The sequence below is a fragment of the Myotis lucifugus genome, unplaced genomic scaffold, assembly GCF_000147115.1.
Source record: "Myotis lucifugus unplaced genomic scaffold, Myoluc2.0 scaffold_3, whole genome shotgun sequence".
NCBI lineage: Eukaryota > Metazoa > Chordata > Mammalia > Chiroptera > Vespertilionidae > Myotis > Myotis lucifugus.
The window spans coordinates 28,194,102-28,211,176 of NW_005871051.1; the positions used below are offsets into that span (position 1 = coordinate 28,194,102).

The 17,075-nt window shown below is 48.9% G+C and overlaps 1 protein-coding gene across 1 annotated transcript in view; it reads left to right on the forward strand.

Annotated features, from left to right (window-relative positions):
- INPP5D (inositol polyphosphate-5-phosphatase D) overlaps positions 1 to 17,075 on the forward strand; it is a 95,833-nt gene that overhangs the window by 67,448 nt on the left and 11,310 nt on the right. The window contains 9 exon segments of the mRNA XM_006082792.3: positions 1,715 to 1,811; positions 2,247 to 2,385; positions 3,985 to 4,093; positions 4,270 to 4,358; positions 7,452 to 7,533; positions 8,097 to 8,186; positions 10,477 to 10,590; positions 11,903 to 11,985; positions 14,421 to 14,508. Of these exon segments, the coding sequence (XP_006082854.1) occupies positions 1,715 to 1,811; positions 2,247 to 2,385; positions 3,985 to 4,093; positions 4,270 to 4,358; positions 7,452 to 7,533; positions 8,097 to 8,186; positions 10,477 to 10,590; positions 11,903 to 11,985; positions 14,421 to 14,508 (891 nt within the window).

Consider the following 17,075-nt stretch of genomic DNA (forward strand, 5'->3'; position numbering starts at 1 on the left):
TCTAGTGCTTGCTCCGTCTCTGCTGGGCCACCCGCCTCCCCCACCTGCCCCTTCCCAAAGGGATGGTCCCGGCTTATCCCCAAGGCCCTTTCAAAGCTCATGCTCTGCCCAGGGCTGTCCAGCCAAGACAGAAGGGGAGCCATGTGGGGGGTTTAAATTTTCTCTTAGCCACATTAAAGAAAACAGGCAAAATCAATTTTTTTAAAGTATATATTTTTATTCATTTCAGAGAGGAAGGAAATGGGAGAGATAGAAAGAGATATTTTAGGCTCTGCAGGTCATGCAATGTCTGTTGCACCCACTCAGCTCTGTCTATGGGTGTGGCCATGTTCCAATGAAATGTTGTTTATGGATTCCGAAACTTAAATTTCATATCATTTCAATGATGAGAGAGAATCATTGATCAGCTGCCTCATGCACACCCCTTACTGGGGATCAAGCCCACACCCTGGGCATGTGCTCTTGACCAGAATCGAACCCGGACCCTTCAGTCCACAGGCCGACACTCTATCCACTGAGCCAAACCAGCTAGGGTCAAAGACAATTTTAATAATAAAGTTTATCAAGCCTCATACATTCAAAAGATTGCCATTTCAATAGGCATTCAATAAAGAAAATTAGTAGAGTTTCCACTCTGTTTTCCTTACCAAGGCTGCTAATTCCGATGTGTCATTGGCACTCAGGGCTCATCTCAGTTTGGATCAGCCACGTTTCAAGGGCTCTGTACGTAGGCTCATAGCTGCTGTATTGGGCAGACCAGGTTCTCGGACTTCATGTATCAAAATCACCTAGAACAGAGGTTGGCAGACTTTCTCTAAAAGGTCAGATCATGAATATTTTGGGCTCTGCAGGTCTCTGTTGCACCCACTCAGCTCTGTCTATGGGTGTGGCCATGTTCCAATAAAATGTTGTTTATGGATTCTGAAATTTAAGTTTCATATCATTTTAATGTGTCACAAAATATTCTTCTTTTGATTTTTTCCAACTCTCTAAAAATGTAAAAACCATTTTTAGCTGGCGGTGGACCAGTGTTTATCTACCCCTGACCTAGAAGACTAGGCAAACCCAGAGCACTGCGCCCCACCCCAGATCCAGCAGGTCCAGGGCAGGGCCTGAGAATGTGTACTTCCCACACATTCCCGGGTGATGCTGATGCTGCGGGGCCAGGGAACACACTTTGAGAACCGTTGGTCTAGAAGAGAGTAAAACTGATAGAAAAAGAGGTGGTTTAGGTGCAGGTTTTGGTCTCACAGGAACCTGGAGTTAGCTGGGTGGAAGATCACCCTCCCCGCACCCCCCACACCCCCCCCCCGCACCCCTGGCTCCTCCTCCTCCTGAGTCTTCTTCCCACGGCTTCTGTCTGCTTTCCGTGTCCTGGCTACGTGGCCTGTGTGGTGACTGAGAGCCCCTTCTGGGCAGATGCCAGGATGGGTTACACTGGCAACCTCCTCCCTCGGCCCTTCAGAGAACCCAAGGCTGCTGACCATCCTCTTGCTTTCTTACTCCCCTGGCGGAGTCTCATCCTCTAGGCTGTCACCTGTCGCATCCCCCCCCCCCCGCCCCGCCCCACCACACACACACACACAGGAAGCTGTTTTGCTTCCTTCTCTTCCAATTTCCCACACCTGCTTCCGCCCCTCTTTCTTACCTTGATGTCCTGGTAAGCGGCAGGTTTGCCTGTTTGACATGCTGACTTCTTTCTCCCTCTCTTCAGGGAACAAGGGAGCCGTGGGGGTGTCATTCATGTTCAATGGAACCTCCTTGGGGTTTGTCAACAGCCACTTGACTTCCGGAAGCGAGAAGAAACTCAGGTAATAAATAGCATTTGTTCCCGAGAGCCTGTGTCAGGTTTTCTGCCCAGACAGACCTCACGCCTCTGATAATGGCTTTCCCCGTGGTCTCTTCAGAGGCAACTGCAGCTCAGTAGTGACCCCCGTGTGGAGGAGTCTCGTCTGAAGGGCAGAGCAGACATTTCCTGTGTCATTAACCGAATCGACACCCGAATACCACTTCTTTCTAAAGGGGAGAACCCCACCTGGGGCACACTAACAGATGCCAGTGGGTCGTGAAGACAGGCATCTAGAACATTCCCATTGAGCACATGCTCCCGGGGCCCGGGCCGTGGTCTCCTGCAACAGGGCCAGAAATTCGGTCCCGCCACCCCTCAGCCCCCACGGCCCTCTGATGTCCCACCATGGTGGAGTAGGGAGCCCTGTGCTAAGATGGCTGTTTTGTCATTTAATCAGGCGAAACCAAAACTATATGAACATTCTCCGGTTTCTGGCTCTGGGAGACAAGAAACTGAGTCCCTTTAACATCACTCACCGCTTCACCCACCTCTTCTGGCTCGGGGACCTCAACTACCGTGTGGAGCTGCCCACCTGGGTAAGGAGCTCCTTACCCGCTGGGGCTGGGGCTGCGCATCTGGGTGAGGAGCTGTCTGCCTGGGCCTGGGGCTGCCCACCTGGGCGGGGAGCTTTCCATTGGGTGAGGGGCTTCCACCTGGGTGACCAGTGTCTGACGGGCTGGCCTGCATGGGACAGAGGCTCCCTTGCATTGTCTCAGGGCAGAGGACCATGGAGACACACAGACAAAGCTGGGCCAAGGCAGCTACTCCACCTCTGGGACTCAAAGCTGTTCCCATGGCGGAGTGTCCGCCTTTCTTATGGGTTGCCTGTGCTCATGCCTAGTTCCCACATGCCTGTCCCTGCTGCCCCTTCTCACCACCACTCTGCCACTCTGTCCTCCCACTGGCGAGGCCGCACCCCTCAGCCTGCAAGTCCTAGGTTTCCGGGAGAGGCTGAAGTCTGACTCGGTCAGCTTAGTTTTCTCCGCAAATCACAGGTCACTGTCCAGCCTAGGGAAGCCATTCTCTAAGTTGGATGCCCACCCCTGGTCCAGTGAGCAGTGGTCAGAAGGCCACGTGGCACAAATGCAGCCTTGCACCCTCGGGGAGGAAAAGGGGTGGACAGGCATGGCCACTGGCTGCATCTAGAACCAGATGAGGTTGTTTCCATGTTCCTGGAAGGAAGATGGAGCAGGAGCCAGACCTAGGAGCAGAACCAAGCCCATCTGCCCAGAGACCTTGGTTAACTGCCTGTTGTTTCCGCGTCTAGCTGCCATCCTTTGAGGGGTGGCAGTGGTGGCCGAAAGTGACCTACTTTTACAGAGCAGAGAGAGCCCTGGGGCACAGACAGGCCAAGGAAAAGGCCTTGGGCCTGTTACCGATCACTGACAAGGCTGGAATTGAACCTGGACCTTCCCACTGTCCCACATCCCTCAGCCGCCTCCCCCTCCCACTGCCACAGCGGCTCTGCAGAGACTGGGCAGCTTGGGGTCCATCCTGATTCCCTGACCACTCCCTCTCCCCTCTCAAGGTGCTTCCCATGGCCCCTTTCCTCCTACTGAGCAGGCAGATGGGAGAGGGGTGGATATCACAGTCTAAGTGGCTGTCACAGCCATTCACTCGCCAGGAGAGGACCAAGTGCATTGGCCAGAGCAGAGGTAACAAGTCTTGGGAGAGAGGACTGCTGGTTTCCAAGGCCAACACATCCCCTGGATGTCACACCGACTCCCTGGGGTCCCAGCCCAGATCACAGAGGCCCAATGGGATTTCACATCCTTTCATGGCCTTACAACAGGCTGGCTCAGTTCCCAAAAAGAGAGCAATAGAGACATACCTACCTACCTAATGAAGTGTTAATAAGATGATATTAAGAGACAGTATGAAAAAATAAAATGCCCCTCAGCAAATTTGGAATAACCAGGAATTTATGTTATCAGGTTGATATTTCACTATTGCAGGATTTTCCCTGTAAAAATGGTTGAGCTAAGAAGCACCAACCCAGCAACCCCAGGTGGGGGCTAGGGTCTGGTGCAGCACCAGGGCTCTGGGGTCTGGTGCAGTGGGCAGGGGGCGATGGCGTGCCTCCTGAGCATGTTGGTGAAGAGGGGTGTCTCACAGTGGCCATGTCCTTGCTCCAGGAGGCAGAACCCATGATCCAGAAGATCAAGCAGCAGCAGTACGCAGAACTCCTGTGCCACGACCAGCTGCTCATGGAGAGGAAGGAGCAGAAGGTTTTCCTGCACTTCGGTAAGAACTGCCATCCTCCCGGGACCCTCTCAGCCATCGTTCTGTCTCCCCTTCTCCCCAAATATCCTCACGGGGCGGGGAAGGGAAGGGCAGGATTATTCCTGGAGGAGAAGGAAACTAGGCCAGATGTGAAACGTGGAAATGAAAGCTGAAACCAGGGTTTTGTTTGGTTTCAGAGGAGGAAGAAATCACATTCGCGCCCACCTACCGTTTTGAAAGAATGACTCGGGACAAATATGCCTACACTAAGCAGAAAGCCACGGGGGTGAGTCCTCATAGACCCCTCCCCTGCCCTCCACCTCCACACTCCTTGTACATCTCACCGCTCTTGTGTCTGTTCCTATAAAGGTGAACAGACGGATGAATGTCCTTTTCCATTAGGCAACAAGAAAAAGCAGAAAATTGGAAATCTCATGTAGATTGTGTCACAGAACAAAAACCTCTAAGGAGAGGCTTAGCAGCCAGATTTAGACACTGTGAGGAGTTAGACTCATAAATCCTACAGTATTTACCTTTTATCCAGGTACTTGAAGATTCTGAGAGGACTTAAAGTCTTATTTCTTTAACTGGGTTCTGAAGCTCACTTAGCAAATATATATGCTAATCTGCCAAGTGATTCATCATTAAACAAGCTTCTTGCTGTGGGACTTATCAGAGCCTTTGTGGACTTATGAACATTGTATTTCTCCATGAGGAAATTCAGGTGCCAAACTTGATTGGTTCTGGAATACCAATTAACATCATATGAGGCCACTTGTGTTCCAAGTAACTGTGTTTGGGGAAAGCTACAATAAAGCATTTATTTATTTTTGTTTGACAGATATTTACTGATGACCTGTAATGGACTGGGTACTCTGCTAGGTGATGGGAGATCAAAGAGGAGTGGGATGTCTGTCCCCCAAGAGTTTAGAGTGAGAAAGACAAAACAAGATAAATATACTATATGACTGTGACAATGATGGATGCAGATCAGATTGCCATGTATTAAAAACCAGAAAATCAGAAGGCAGAGCTGGCTTAGAGGGATAAAATAGAGCTTATTTTTTAGACTTATTGTACAATATTTGTGGAAAATCTCAGAAAACATCCAGAAGGCAGTTAAAATGCTAGATTGATGCTAAAGAGAGATGCCAGGGCTGGGTCATAGATTTGAGAGTTGTTGGCAGAGAAGACAAGGAGTGAGCAGAAATTAGTACGGAAGAGCTAGGGACAGATCTGAGGGCCATCTATCTTCAGAGATGAGAGAAAGAAGCAGACAACAAAGGAGATGGAAAAAGTATGCTTGGTAGGTGGTGGGAAGACCGACCGCACAGCTCAGCCTCACAGACTTCGTGGTAACCAGTATGAAATGTGAGTCGAGAATGTGTGCCATTCACATGACCCTGCGTGAAGAGCAGGACCTGTGGCTCAGAGTTTTCGGTAGACGTTAAAGAACAGTGTGCGCAGAGTCTTAGAGATGAAATCCAGGCTGCAGGAGGACAGGGTAGCTCTTCACCAAGGCTGTGCAGATGAGTCACTGGTGAAGTTTTTCAGAAACGCAGTTGTCTGGGACTCATCCCCACAGGTTGTGATGCAGCAGATCTGGAGTGGAGCCCCACTTTCCATGTCTTTGTGAAGCTCCACCAGTAATGCGCTGAGTGGCCAATGCTGAGAACTGTAAGGTTAAAGAAATGACAGTTTGGCAGAATCTATGAAACTACATATGCATCTACCCCATGATTCAGTTGTTCCACTTTGGTTTATACACAAGAGAGATCAGTACATTTGTTCACTGAAAGACAAATACAAGATTGGTTATAATAGCTTTGTTTACAATGTCTGAAAACTGAAAACAATCCTACTTCCATTAACAGTAGAATGGACAAATGTGGTGTATACACACAATGCAATACAACCACAGTAATTATGTGAAAGAATATCTAAATGCAACAACATGAGTGAAAGAAGCCAGACAAAAAGAGTACGTAGTTGCCCCTTGAACAACACAGGGGTTAGGGCGCTGACCCCCATTCAATAGGAAATCCATATATAACTTTTAACTCCCCAAAAACCTACCTACTAATAGCCTACTATTGACCAGAATCCTTACCCATAACATAAACAGTCGATTAACACATATTTTGTATGTTATATGTGTTATATATTATATTCTCACAATAAAGTAAACTGGAGAAAAGAAAATGTTATCAAGAAAATTGAAAGGAAAAGAAAATAGATTTATAGTACTGTACATATTTATTGAAAAAAATCCACGTATAAGGGACCTGTGCAGTCAATCTGTGTTCTTTGAGGGTTGACTGTATATTGGATGAGTCCATGTATAAGTTCAAGAGTAGGCAAAATTAATCAGTGGAGACATTATTCATAATAGTGTTCACCTCAAGGAGGTGATAGTATTGACAAGGAAGGGACAGGGAACCTTTTGTGATGAAATTTTCTAAACCTTGATCTGGGTAGTGATAAAATGGATGTATGCTAATGTAAAAATTCCTCAAGCTATACATTTAAGATTAGTACACTTTACTGTATGTAAGTTATACCTCAAGTTTTAAAAAAAACACACCCACAAATGGACAGTCCAAAAGTAGAGGCAAAAAGAGAACATTCTTGAAAGAAAATTGGTAAAAATAAGAAAAGAAAAATATTGAAGGACGTGGCAAGGGTAGGTTCTTTTAGGATGAGTACCTTTACATTCTTAGGCAGAGGAGAAAGAGCTGGAAGTTAAGGAGATAAGGATATTGATTAAAGAGGATTATTATCATTGCCAGGTTGCCTTGTTTACCATACCCAATAGTAGTCTTGCTCACCAGTATAGTCTTAAGAGGGCTTGAACACATTGTTTGAATGATTTGATGGGTAGCTGAATGTGTGGGTGGGTGAGTGGGTGGATGGATGGATGGATTAATGAATAAGTAGATGAATGGTAGGATGGATGAATAAGTAGATAGGTGGATGGATGTGTGAATGGGTGGATCAGGTATACTGGCCGGAGTATGTTATTAAAGGAAGTAGCTGGAGAAGATAGGCAGAGACTAGGTTGAAAATACTGGTAGAGAGGTTTATCTGAGTTAGAAAAAATAAGAAAATATAAAAATACATGAGATTCTAAAATAATGAGGAGGATAAGTAAGGGAGCACAGCCAGGTGAATCAATCTTTGTTCTAAAGCTGGAGTCCAGGGAGTCTGAAAGTGTGGGACATGGCAGTGGAATTGGGACTTGCAGCAAGCAAAAAGGGTTTAAAGCCACCTACGGGTAAGTCCATAAAGAACCAACAGCAGATGAAGCCAAGGGTTATGAAGGCCACAAGTTCTTTTAAAGTTGCGGGCATTTTGCATAGCTTGTGACTTTGATTTGCAGATGAAATACAACTTGCCCTCCTGGTGTGACCGAGTCCTCTGGAAGTCGTACCCCCTGGTGCACGTGGTGTGTCAGTCCTATGGTGAGTGGCATGCTGGGATCTGTCCATCTGTAAAATGGGAGAGCTCCCTGCAGCCCTAGTCAGGTTGGTCACCTGAAGAAGTGGGTGTACCCTCAGTATTTCTAGAACTGTGTTCTCTCTCTTGCCCACTCCAAACTGCTCTACTGCCTTTCCCCTGGCTCCTTAAAAGAGTTGTCTACCCTCTGTGTCACACTTCATCACCTCCACCCTCTCCTGATCCTGCCAGTCATTGTGGGATGGCGGGGAGGTGTCATCTCTTTTACCAATGAGCTCAGTGACCTTAAACCCCCATCCCATTCTGGGCCATGAGCTTCTCACCAATACAACAGAGTGCTTAGACCATGAAAACATAGCATAGGCACATTTTAGCTATGGAGGAGACAGTGTCACACACAGTTACTGAGACTTTTGAGTGTAGTTGTGGAAGGTCAGTGAAATGACAGGTGCAAAACTTCTGGAGGCTTCCATCAGTGTGAGTTGATTTCTGCTATGGGTTTGCCATCCTTGGTTTGACCAGAAGGGTTTCTCTTTCCCTGCTCAGAAATGCCTTCCCTCCCCTGCAGGCAGCACCAGTGACATCATGACAAGTGACCATAGCCCTGTTTTTGCCACATTTGAGGCAGGAGTCACCTCCCAGTTTGTCTCCAAAAATGGTAAGTGGTGGGCAGTGTCCATCCCTTCATATTCCACAAAGACAGAGGCCTTGGGCACTCGTCTTCTGGTTGCACTAGTCAATTGTCTGCATTAGATGAAGGCCGCTTCTTCCAGCAAATCCACGGTCTGTTTATCTGGTTTCTTCATGTCCAAGCCACATCATGATTTCAGTCCAAAGCATTTTCTTGCTTTCTGTGGCAAATACATCAGCCTTTTAAGTCTTGGGTCTAGTACAGTCTTTAAAATTGGGTAAATGAGTGTTTTCTAAGGTGTGGCATGTCTATCATCAAAGACAATCCTAGATGGGTCCTTGACACCATTTATTAGTAATGCATTTATCTTAATAAGTTTTAGTTTATCTCTTCTGTGTAAGGCAAGCAACTCTGATTTTCCATTTAGTCTTGTGATCGATATTCTTAAATACATTTATGAAATTTTAAAAAGTGAGTCTAAAGAAAATTTAAGTCGATATTAGTGCAGCTTAATGGTAGGCAGAGATAATAAAAATGTGTAGATGGGATGAAATGACTGAATAAATAATACTTAGATTTACAGGTAAGTTTTCAAAAAACCAGCTTAGCCCTGGTCACCGGGCCAACCTCATCCTAACAGAGGCTGGTGTTCTCTCTGGCATGTCAAGCCCTGGGCCTAGGTGACTATGGAGCCATGTTATCACGTTCTCTGCCAACCCCCACTTCTGTGGGCAGCAGACAATCCAGACTCATTTATGAAGGCTGAGCAGGTGGCTCAACACAGGTTGGAAAAGCCTGTATCACTGTGTCCTTTGCACTGTGATGGGTGTAGATGAGGCTGCAGCAGTCTTCCTGGGACGCTTCTCCATGCTTTTGGGTCTAACATTCCTGGCCCCAGCGATGTGGCCTCCCCTCTCCATGCAACCATGACCCACCATCCTGTCTCCCTCCTAGCTCTGGCCACTGTGGCTTTCCAGAACCTTCCACCTTTCCCCACCTCCCACCCATCTCCCCTTTCTCTGAGTTCCTGCAGCATTGATGGGTGGCCTCTGCCATTGCACCCTCGATGAGGACCCTCATCGCACCCTCAGCGTCAGGCTTGCCCTCCACTGGGACTCAGCCACTATACATGCTCATAAGCCCCCATGACCTGCATTGAGTGTTGGTTGAACATCTACCTAAGCAGAGCCTGGCCTAGATACTGTGGGCTTAAAAAAAGAAAGGAAAGCTAAGCAAAATAAGCCAGACAAAAACACAAGTACTGCATGGAATCACTTATGTGCGGAAACTTTTTTAGAAAGCAGATTTCATAGATCATGGAAACAGAACAGGATGGTGGTTGCTGGGGGGTGGGGGGTGAGGGAAATGGGGAGATGTAGGTCAAAGGGTACAAACTTCCAGTTATAAGATAAACAAGTTCTGGGGCCCTATTCAGCCTGGTGACTATAGGTAATAATACAGTACAACAGTATTGTATACTTGAAATTTACTGAGAGAAGATCTTGAGTGTTCTCACCACACCAGAAACCCCCACAAAACAGGTAACTGTATGTGGTGATGGAGGTGTTCATTATCTTGGTCTTGGCAATCATTTCACAATGTGTACGTGTATAAAATCATCATGTCATACATTTTAAATATGCACAATTATGTTTGTCAGTAACTCCTCAATAAAGCTGAGGAAAAGAAAAAAAAACAGAAAAGAAGGAAGGATGGGAAAGACAGAGGAAGGGAATGTCTGTCCTTGCTCTCAGGTGGCTCAGAATTTATATGGCAGGAGAGAACACATGTTCAAAACCAGCCTAAGGATGTTTGCAAACGCATCTTCTAAATGAATAGTTTTGAGAGCAAGTTCTCAGCATGAGTGAGTGGAAGAGCTTGGAGGTCACGGTGCCTGAGGAAGGAAGAGCAGGGATCCCTCACAACCTGAACTTAGAAACGAGATGGATTTGGCTATTCAGCCGCTGAGCCATCAGACAAGCTCTCTTTGTTGGAACAAATAGGGAGACTGAGGCAATGAGCTTCAGGGCATTGCCTGAGGCCACGCAGCTCTAGTAGCAAAGCTGAGAGCAGCTCTGATCCTGGAATTCTTGGCGGTTCTCACTCTGTCCCCACCAGTTTGTGATTCGTCACAGAGGCTGTTACCACCATGGGGATACTCAGTGTGGGTGGTGGGACTTGGGGAAAACCTCTCTTCCCCCTGGACTCTCACCTTCCTGGACCCCAAGAAAGAACGTGTTGGGGGGCTGGGGCTGATTTGAAATGCTCCATCTCCAGGCACACTGTGGAACCCAATCTCTGTTCTCACCTGTTCCAGGCCCCGGGACTGTGGACAGCCAAGGGCAGATCGAGTTTCTCAGATGCTTCGCCACCCTGAAGACCAAGTCCCAGACCAAATTCTACCTGGAGTTCCACTCGAGCTGTTTAGAGAGTAAGGGGTCGTCGGGCTTCCTTTGGTTGTGGCAGACACGACTCTGAGTCATAATGATGCTTTGCCCCGTTTCTTCCCTCTGGGATGGACTCAAGGGGGGTCCGAGAAGCAAGGCTGTAGATGGAGGATACGAGGGGACCCCTATTATGTAGCCTGTGTCTAGTGGCCCCAATATTTCTGAATGGATTTCAATTCCCATAATGGATCATGGAAGAGATCTAAAGGTCACCTTGGCTTTACAAAGAAGGAAACTGAAGCAGACCACTGCTGCTCCAGGGACAGGGCAGTCACTGATACACTGATCCCTCAGCCTTGTAGGCAACTGGGCAGCTGGATTCTTCCCTTGCCCCTCAGGGCAAAGAATAGCCCACTTGAGGGTCCCCCCAATCCAGGTTCTGACTCAACCAGAGGGTCCTGAGTCAAGGTCCAGAGGTACTGGAGGCCAGCACCGGCCCCGAGCTGCCTATTCTCTGTCCTACACCATGGGCACTTTCCCAGGTGATCTGCAGCATCTGAGAGCAAGCTGGACATGACCAGCCTCCTCTCTGCCAGCAGTTAGCACAAAACACTCTTTCCAGGTGGCACTTCTAGGCATGTCATCTAAAGCTGTTCTGTGTGAGAAGACCCATGTGGTGTCTAGCTCTCCTCGCTGAGATGGTCCGGATAGTGGCGGTGGTAGCAGGGGTAGAATCAACTCCATCAGAAGAGGTGACAGGATGATGGAAGCTTCCAGAAATCGGGAAGAAGACCTGAGCCCCCAGCTGCAGGCTGTCCCACCCCCGACTCACCTGGGCCCAGTCCTGGTGAAAGGCCCACCTTCTCCACAAACTCTCTAGGTCCCAGTTCACCCAGCAGGGCCAAAGCTCTTCCAAAAATTATGAGGATTTTCGTGTGGGTGTTTTTAATAAACTATCGAGACATTTGCATGCATTTCTATGGAAACAGCATATTCGAAGAAGCTTAAATTAGCTTTTCAAAAGGCTGCTATCTTGAGTGGCGTGGGAGAGCTGTCATGTTTCCTAACCTCCTTGTCTGAGAAGTGATGATTTCTAGTTGCCTGGTTTGTGGCACAGAGGAGCCAAAACGGAGGGAAATCTGATTGTCCTAAAAATAACTAGAGCCCGTTGGCAAATGACCATCCCCTACTCCAAAACAGAATCCCCAACAAGCCCGACTCCTAAACGATGCTGTGGCCCCTACAGAGATAAGAGGCAGACAGTATCTGCATTGATCCAGGGGGCCGGCCCTGGGAGTCTGTTCTGTCTGGTTCTTATTTTGTCCTCTGAGAACCAGCCGTCTTGTCCTCCAACAGGTTTCGTCAAGAGTCAGGAAGGAGAAAATGAAGAAGGAAGCGAAGGGGAGTTGGTGGTGAAGTTTGGTGAGACCCTTCCAAAGGTAATTCAAGGAAAGCACATTCCCAGGGAGGATTTTGCAATTACCCAGCCAGCAGAGTATTTGCTGGGTATTGCTCTGGGGGATATGACCAGAGGAAATGGGCATCTCAGGGGACAAATGTGGAAGAGGCTCCACAGACCTACCCACCTCTGGGCCAGCTCCCTTTTAAGGTGGTTTGTGGCTCACTTTCAGTGACGGTTAAACACGAGCCTGTGTCTAGTGGCCCCAATATTTCTGAATGGATTTCAATTCCCATAATGGATTGTGGAAGAGATCTAGAGGTCACCTTGGCTTTACAAAGAAGGAAAGTGAAGCAGATCCCAGAGAGGTTTGTTCACGGTCACATGATTTCAGGGACAGACCCCTGAGGCCTAAATTCCCCTGCAATACTCCTTCGCCTGGTCAGCCCCAGCTCAGAGGGTCAAGTGAAGGTGTAGAAAGGAGTCCATTGGCTCCTACACAAACACTGAATGCAGAGAGAACTTGCTATGACCATGACTCGTGTGAGTAGAGGGTTATAATTAAAAACATCTAGGGAAAACTTAGTGGGAACACATTCATGTTTATTGCAGAAAAAAATGGTTTTCTACCTGAAACCCAGGACTGTTTTTCTGATGCAAAATTTATGGTGGACACGTCTGGATGTTCATGCTGGGTGCACAATGGAGAAGGACCTGCTTCTTTGTCCCATAACCAGGGAGGGGTACATCGAGGGAAGGTACAAGGCTGGGGAAATCTATCACATGGGTGGGAGTCTCAGGCTTCCCCGGAAGGTTCCTCAGAGGTGCCACCCGAGATGAGGTTTGAAGGATGACCTTTAACAGGTAAAGGGAGCCATCCTCTCCCAAGGCTCAGGTTTCAAGGGCTGGGCTGCCCATACTGACATTAACTGTTGATTGGAACCAACTTTTGGGCCACACACACAAAGGCCATATCATCTCAGGAGCAGAGGCCGATCCCCAAATCGCGGTCTCCTAATTCAGATACACTCTGATCGGGGTCCTCCATGTGGCGGGAGTGAACTGTCGGGGTCCTGGGCTGATTTCAGGTACTGAGTCCTGGTGCTCTTGGCTCCACGGTGACATCCTGCCTTATCCACCCTCCCCACCCTCCTGCGTCTTCTCCCAGCTGCTCCCAGGCAGCACCCAAATGGCTTCTTTTCGCCTTTGTTTGTCGGGAAGGATATCAGCATCCCAGTCCCTGCAGCACACTGTCCAATTCCGAGACCTGATGCTCCTCCTGTCCCTATCCCTTCCTCTCTACCCACCGCCACCTCCCCAGGGTCTCCATCCCTCCTTTCTTCTTGCTAAAGCATCCTGATTCCTGATGAATCTTTCTGGAATGCCCACCTCAGCCTGGCGTACCCTTCTTTATCCTGTCCATTCCCTGCTGTCACATGGGATGAGCCCAAGCTCCTCGGTGTGTCTCCCAGCCCCTCCGCCATCTCCAGCCTCATCTGCTCCCCCAGCACCTTGGGGCCTCACTCCCTCCTGCTCCCTGAACCCTGCCACCCACCTCTCTCTTCATCCTCTAAAACCCCTTCAGGACACCTTGACACTCTCTCCTGCCTCCCTCCCCGCCCCCACCATGGTGAGTGTGCACCCACAGACATTCCTCAGACACCAGCCCCTTGCTCCCGCTGCTGCCTGAGAGGACAGGGTCTTCCTGCATCTGCTGCACTGGCCTAGGGTCAAACTTCGAGCTGGCCATCACGACAAGTCAGTGAACAGAGTGGTTGGTGTGGCTCTGGAACCCCAGAATGCCTCAGAGCCCCACTGCGACATTTGTTCTGGAACTTTCTGTCATCAACATGGCACCAGGCCTGCACCAGGGGTCTCTGTGTATCTGTGGGTGGGAAGGAAGGGGACAGCCTGGAGCAAGATATTCAGGGACTGGGGACCTGTGCCTGTCATCCTCTAACTAGCTACAGGACACTCCAGACCCACCTGGGGGCTCTGCGTGGGTGGACACAGAGGCCCCTTTGCCCAGATGGGCACAGCCTTGTGGTGCCACCTTCCCTGCAGCCTCCATCCTGGCAGGGGCTGAGGGAGAATTGCACCCTGCTGGGGAGCCTGCAGTGGGAGTGGGTACATTCAGACTTGGTTTCTGGTCCTGTCCCATTTTCTCATCAGCCTGGCCCCACTCCCAGGATCCTGGGGACTGTAAAGGAGGGAAGAGAGACAGAAGGTGGGGCATTCTTGGGGTCAGGCCCTGTCCCTGGAAGGGGACAGGAAAGGAAGCTAATCCCACCTGGCTGTGTAGGGGGTCCCCATGGGCTCCTTCCTGCTCTCTGGGCATGACAAGCAGAGATTTAAATTTGTTTAATGACAACATCTACAGGCCTGTTTTCTCCAGCATCCCCTCCTCTGGGCTGGCGACCCTCACCCACCTGTCCCCAACTTGTCACCTCTAATCCCATGCCCTTCTCTTTGCAGCTGAAGCCCATTATCTCTGACCCCGAGTACCTGCTGGACCAGCACATCCTGATTAGCATTAAATCCTCCGACAGCGACGAATCCTATGGTAAGGGTCCCACCGGTGCCATAGGTGCCACACCTGCTGTTGGCTGGTGGCCTCTGATGTAACGAGGCATCTCCATCACAGAAAGCCCACCTGCCTTTCCCCATCCTACTCTCCTGCTGATCCTTTCTCCATCTCAGGGCCGCAGGCAGACAATAACTCCTAAGTCATCCTTCTTGCCCCTTTGGGCTTCTGGGAGTAATGACTAGTAGCCACAGCCCCTCCCATTTACTGAGACTTTCCTGTGTCAGCTTCTGTGCCCAGGGCTTTGCAGGAATTTTAAAATTTAATTCTGACAAGACCTTATGAAGCAGACACTATTCTCCCAATTAGTCAATGAGAAAACTGAGGCTCAGAGAGGTTAAGTGACTTGCCCACATCACACAGGTAGGAACTGGCTGAGCCCTTATTGGAACCCAGGTCTGCCCAGCATTGCTCAGTGCTCAGGCTGGTGGCCCCACCAACTGTCCTACTGGAGAGACTCTGTCTTCCTTAACGTCTTCAGCCTGTCCATGGCTCCCGCCCAATGTCAGGTTCGTCCTTACACTTGGTACATTCAGGGTGGCTACAGCATGGAGTGAGAGGGGTAAGTGGCCAGAGAGAGGCTGAAGGCCAGAGCCAGATCAAGCCAAGCTAGGGGCAAACACTTTATCCTAGGAGCAGTAGGAAGCCATCAGAGAGTCAGACAACTCAGTAATGTGATCTTACAAGTATGTGTTTTCAGTGATCAAGATGAGAGACAAGCCCTGACTGATGTGACTCAGCAGTTAGAGTGTCGGCCCATGCACCGAAGGGTCATGGGTTCAATTCCTGGTCAAGGGCACATACCTGGGTTGCAGGTTCGATCCCTGGCCCTAATCAGGGAACATGCAGGAGGCAACCAGTTGATGTTTCTCTCACATCGATGTTTCTCCCTCTCTCTCTCTCTCCTCTCTTTCCCCCTCCCACCTTGCTTTCCACTCTAAAAGCAATGGGAAAAATATCCTCCAGTGAAGATTAACAACAAAATCACAAAAAGATGAGAGATGAGGGGGCCAGAGTGAAAGCAGTGACAGTAAAAATGAAGAGACAGGATAAATTTGAGAGGTGTTAAGAAGGGAAACGGTTGCCCAACTGGCATGGCTCAATGCTTAAGCATTAACCTATGAACCAGGAGGTCACGGTTCAATTCCTGCCCTGGCTATGGGCTCCATCCCCAGTGTGGGGCATCCAGGAGGCAGCTGATCAATGATTCTCTCTCATCATTGATGTTTCTATCTCTCTCTCCCTCTCCTTTCCTCTCTGAAATCAATAAAAAAAAATTTTTTTTTTTTTAATAAAGAAAAGAAGGGAAATGGCTTGGCCTTGGGAACTGAGGCAAGTGGGTTGTTGAGGATGACCCCACACTTCTGGTTTGAGCAGCTGGGTTAATGTCTCATTTCCTGATGCGGGTCAGCTGTGGTGAGGAACAGGCACAGGAGGATGACAAGGCACAGCCAGAGAAGTGGGAGGTCAGGCTGTGGCGCTGGGGACACTGTCAGAGTTGGTTTGTGAAGAAGGCAAGGTTATGATAGCAGATGTGCCGAGAGACCCAACAAAATAAAAACCAAACAGCGGTCCTTCGACAGAGTGACTCGGGGACCATCCGCGTACTTGGAGAGGCAGTGTTCACAGGCAGTTAGGCGAGAATGGCGGTGAGGAAGCAGAGGGTGTGAGGCAGGCGAGAAAGTGAACCTGGTCCAGGAAGGGGTTTGTTTTCAGTGGAGGAATTTGAAGGTGCTCAGTGCTGATGGTGGAAGTCAGGAAACAGAAACAGGCAGAGACACGAAGGGTGCCTGTGGGTGTTGGTCACCCCTGTGCAGGCTCTGCCAAAGCCCTGGGACTTAGGTACAGTCACTGCCCTTGTTTGCAGAGGTGAGGACATGAAGTGACTTGTTCAAGGTCATGTAGCTACTGCGTGACTTTGACAAGCTACTGTGTGACCTTGGACTTGAACCTAGGCAGCCCAGCTCCAGAATCAGTCCTTTTACCCCTTCCTAGTGTAGCACTAGAAAGAGGGTCCCCAAGCCAAAGCAGGGGTGGGCAGAGCCTGGGGAGTGTTCTGGCTCCAGATCTGAATCTCCTGTCCTTCTCAATGGGGCAAAGAGAAAAAGGATCCATGTGGATGCCGGAATGTTTGAAGGTTCAGTGGCAGGAAACAGGAACTCAGGTCTGATGGTTCCATTTCCTTGATCAAATACTGTATTCTTCCTTTGTTTGCTCTTTTTGATATTCATACTCACAAATAGAAAATCATAATAATAATAAGGAAAAAATCGACCAGCAGTCTCATTCCCCTTTTTATTTTGGTTTCACACTTCTATCCTCATCCATAGGCATAGGTCCTAGATTTCTAGATTTCTAATCATCACAAAGATACCATTTCTATTCTGCTTTCCTCGCCTCACATTAGATAAGACCCATTTTCCACAACCCTCCTACATGGTCTTTGTGATTGTGGCTTTTCATGGCTTCATAGTATTCCATGGATTTGCTGTAGCCTCATTTTTCACAGTCGTCTTTATTACTGTTATTGAGGCTCTGCCAGTTAC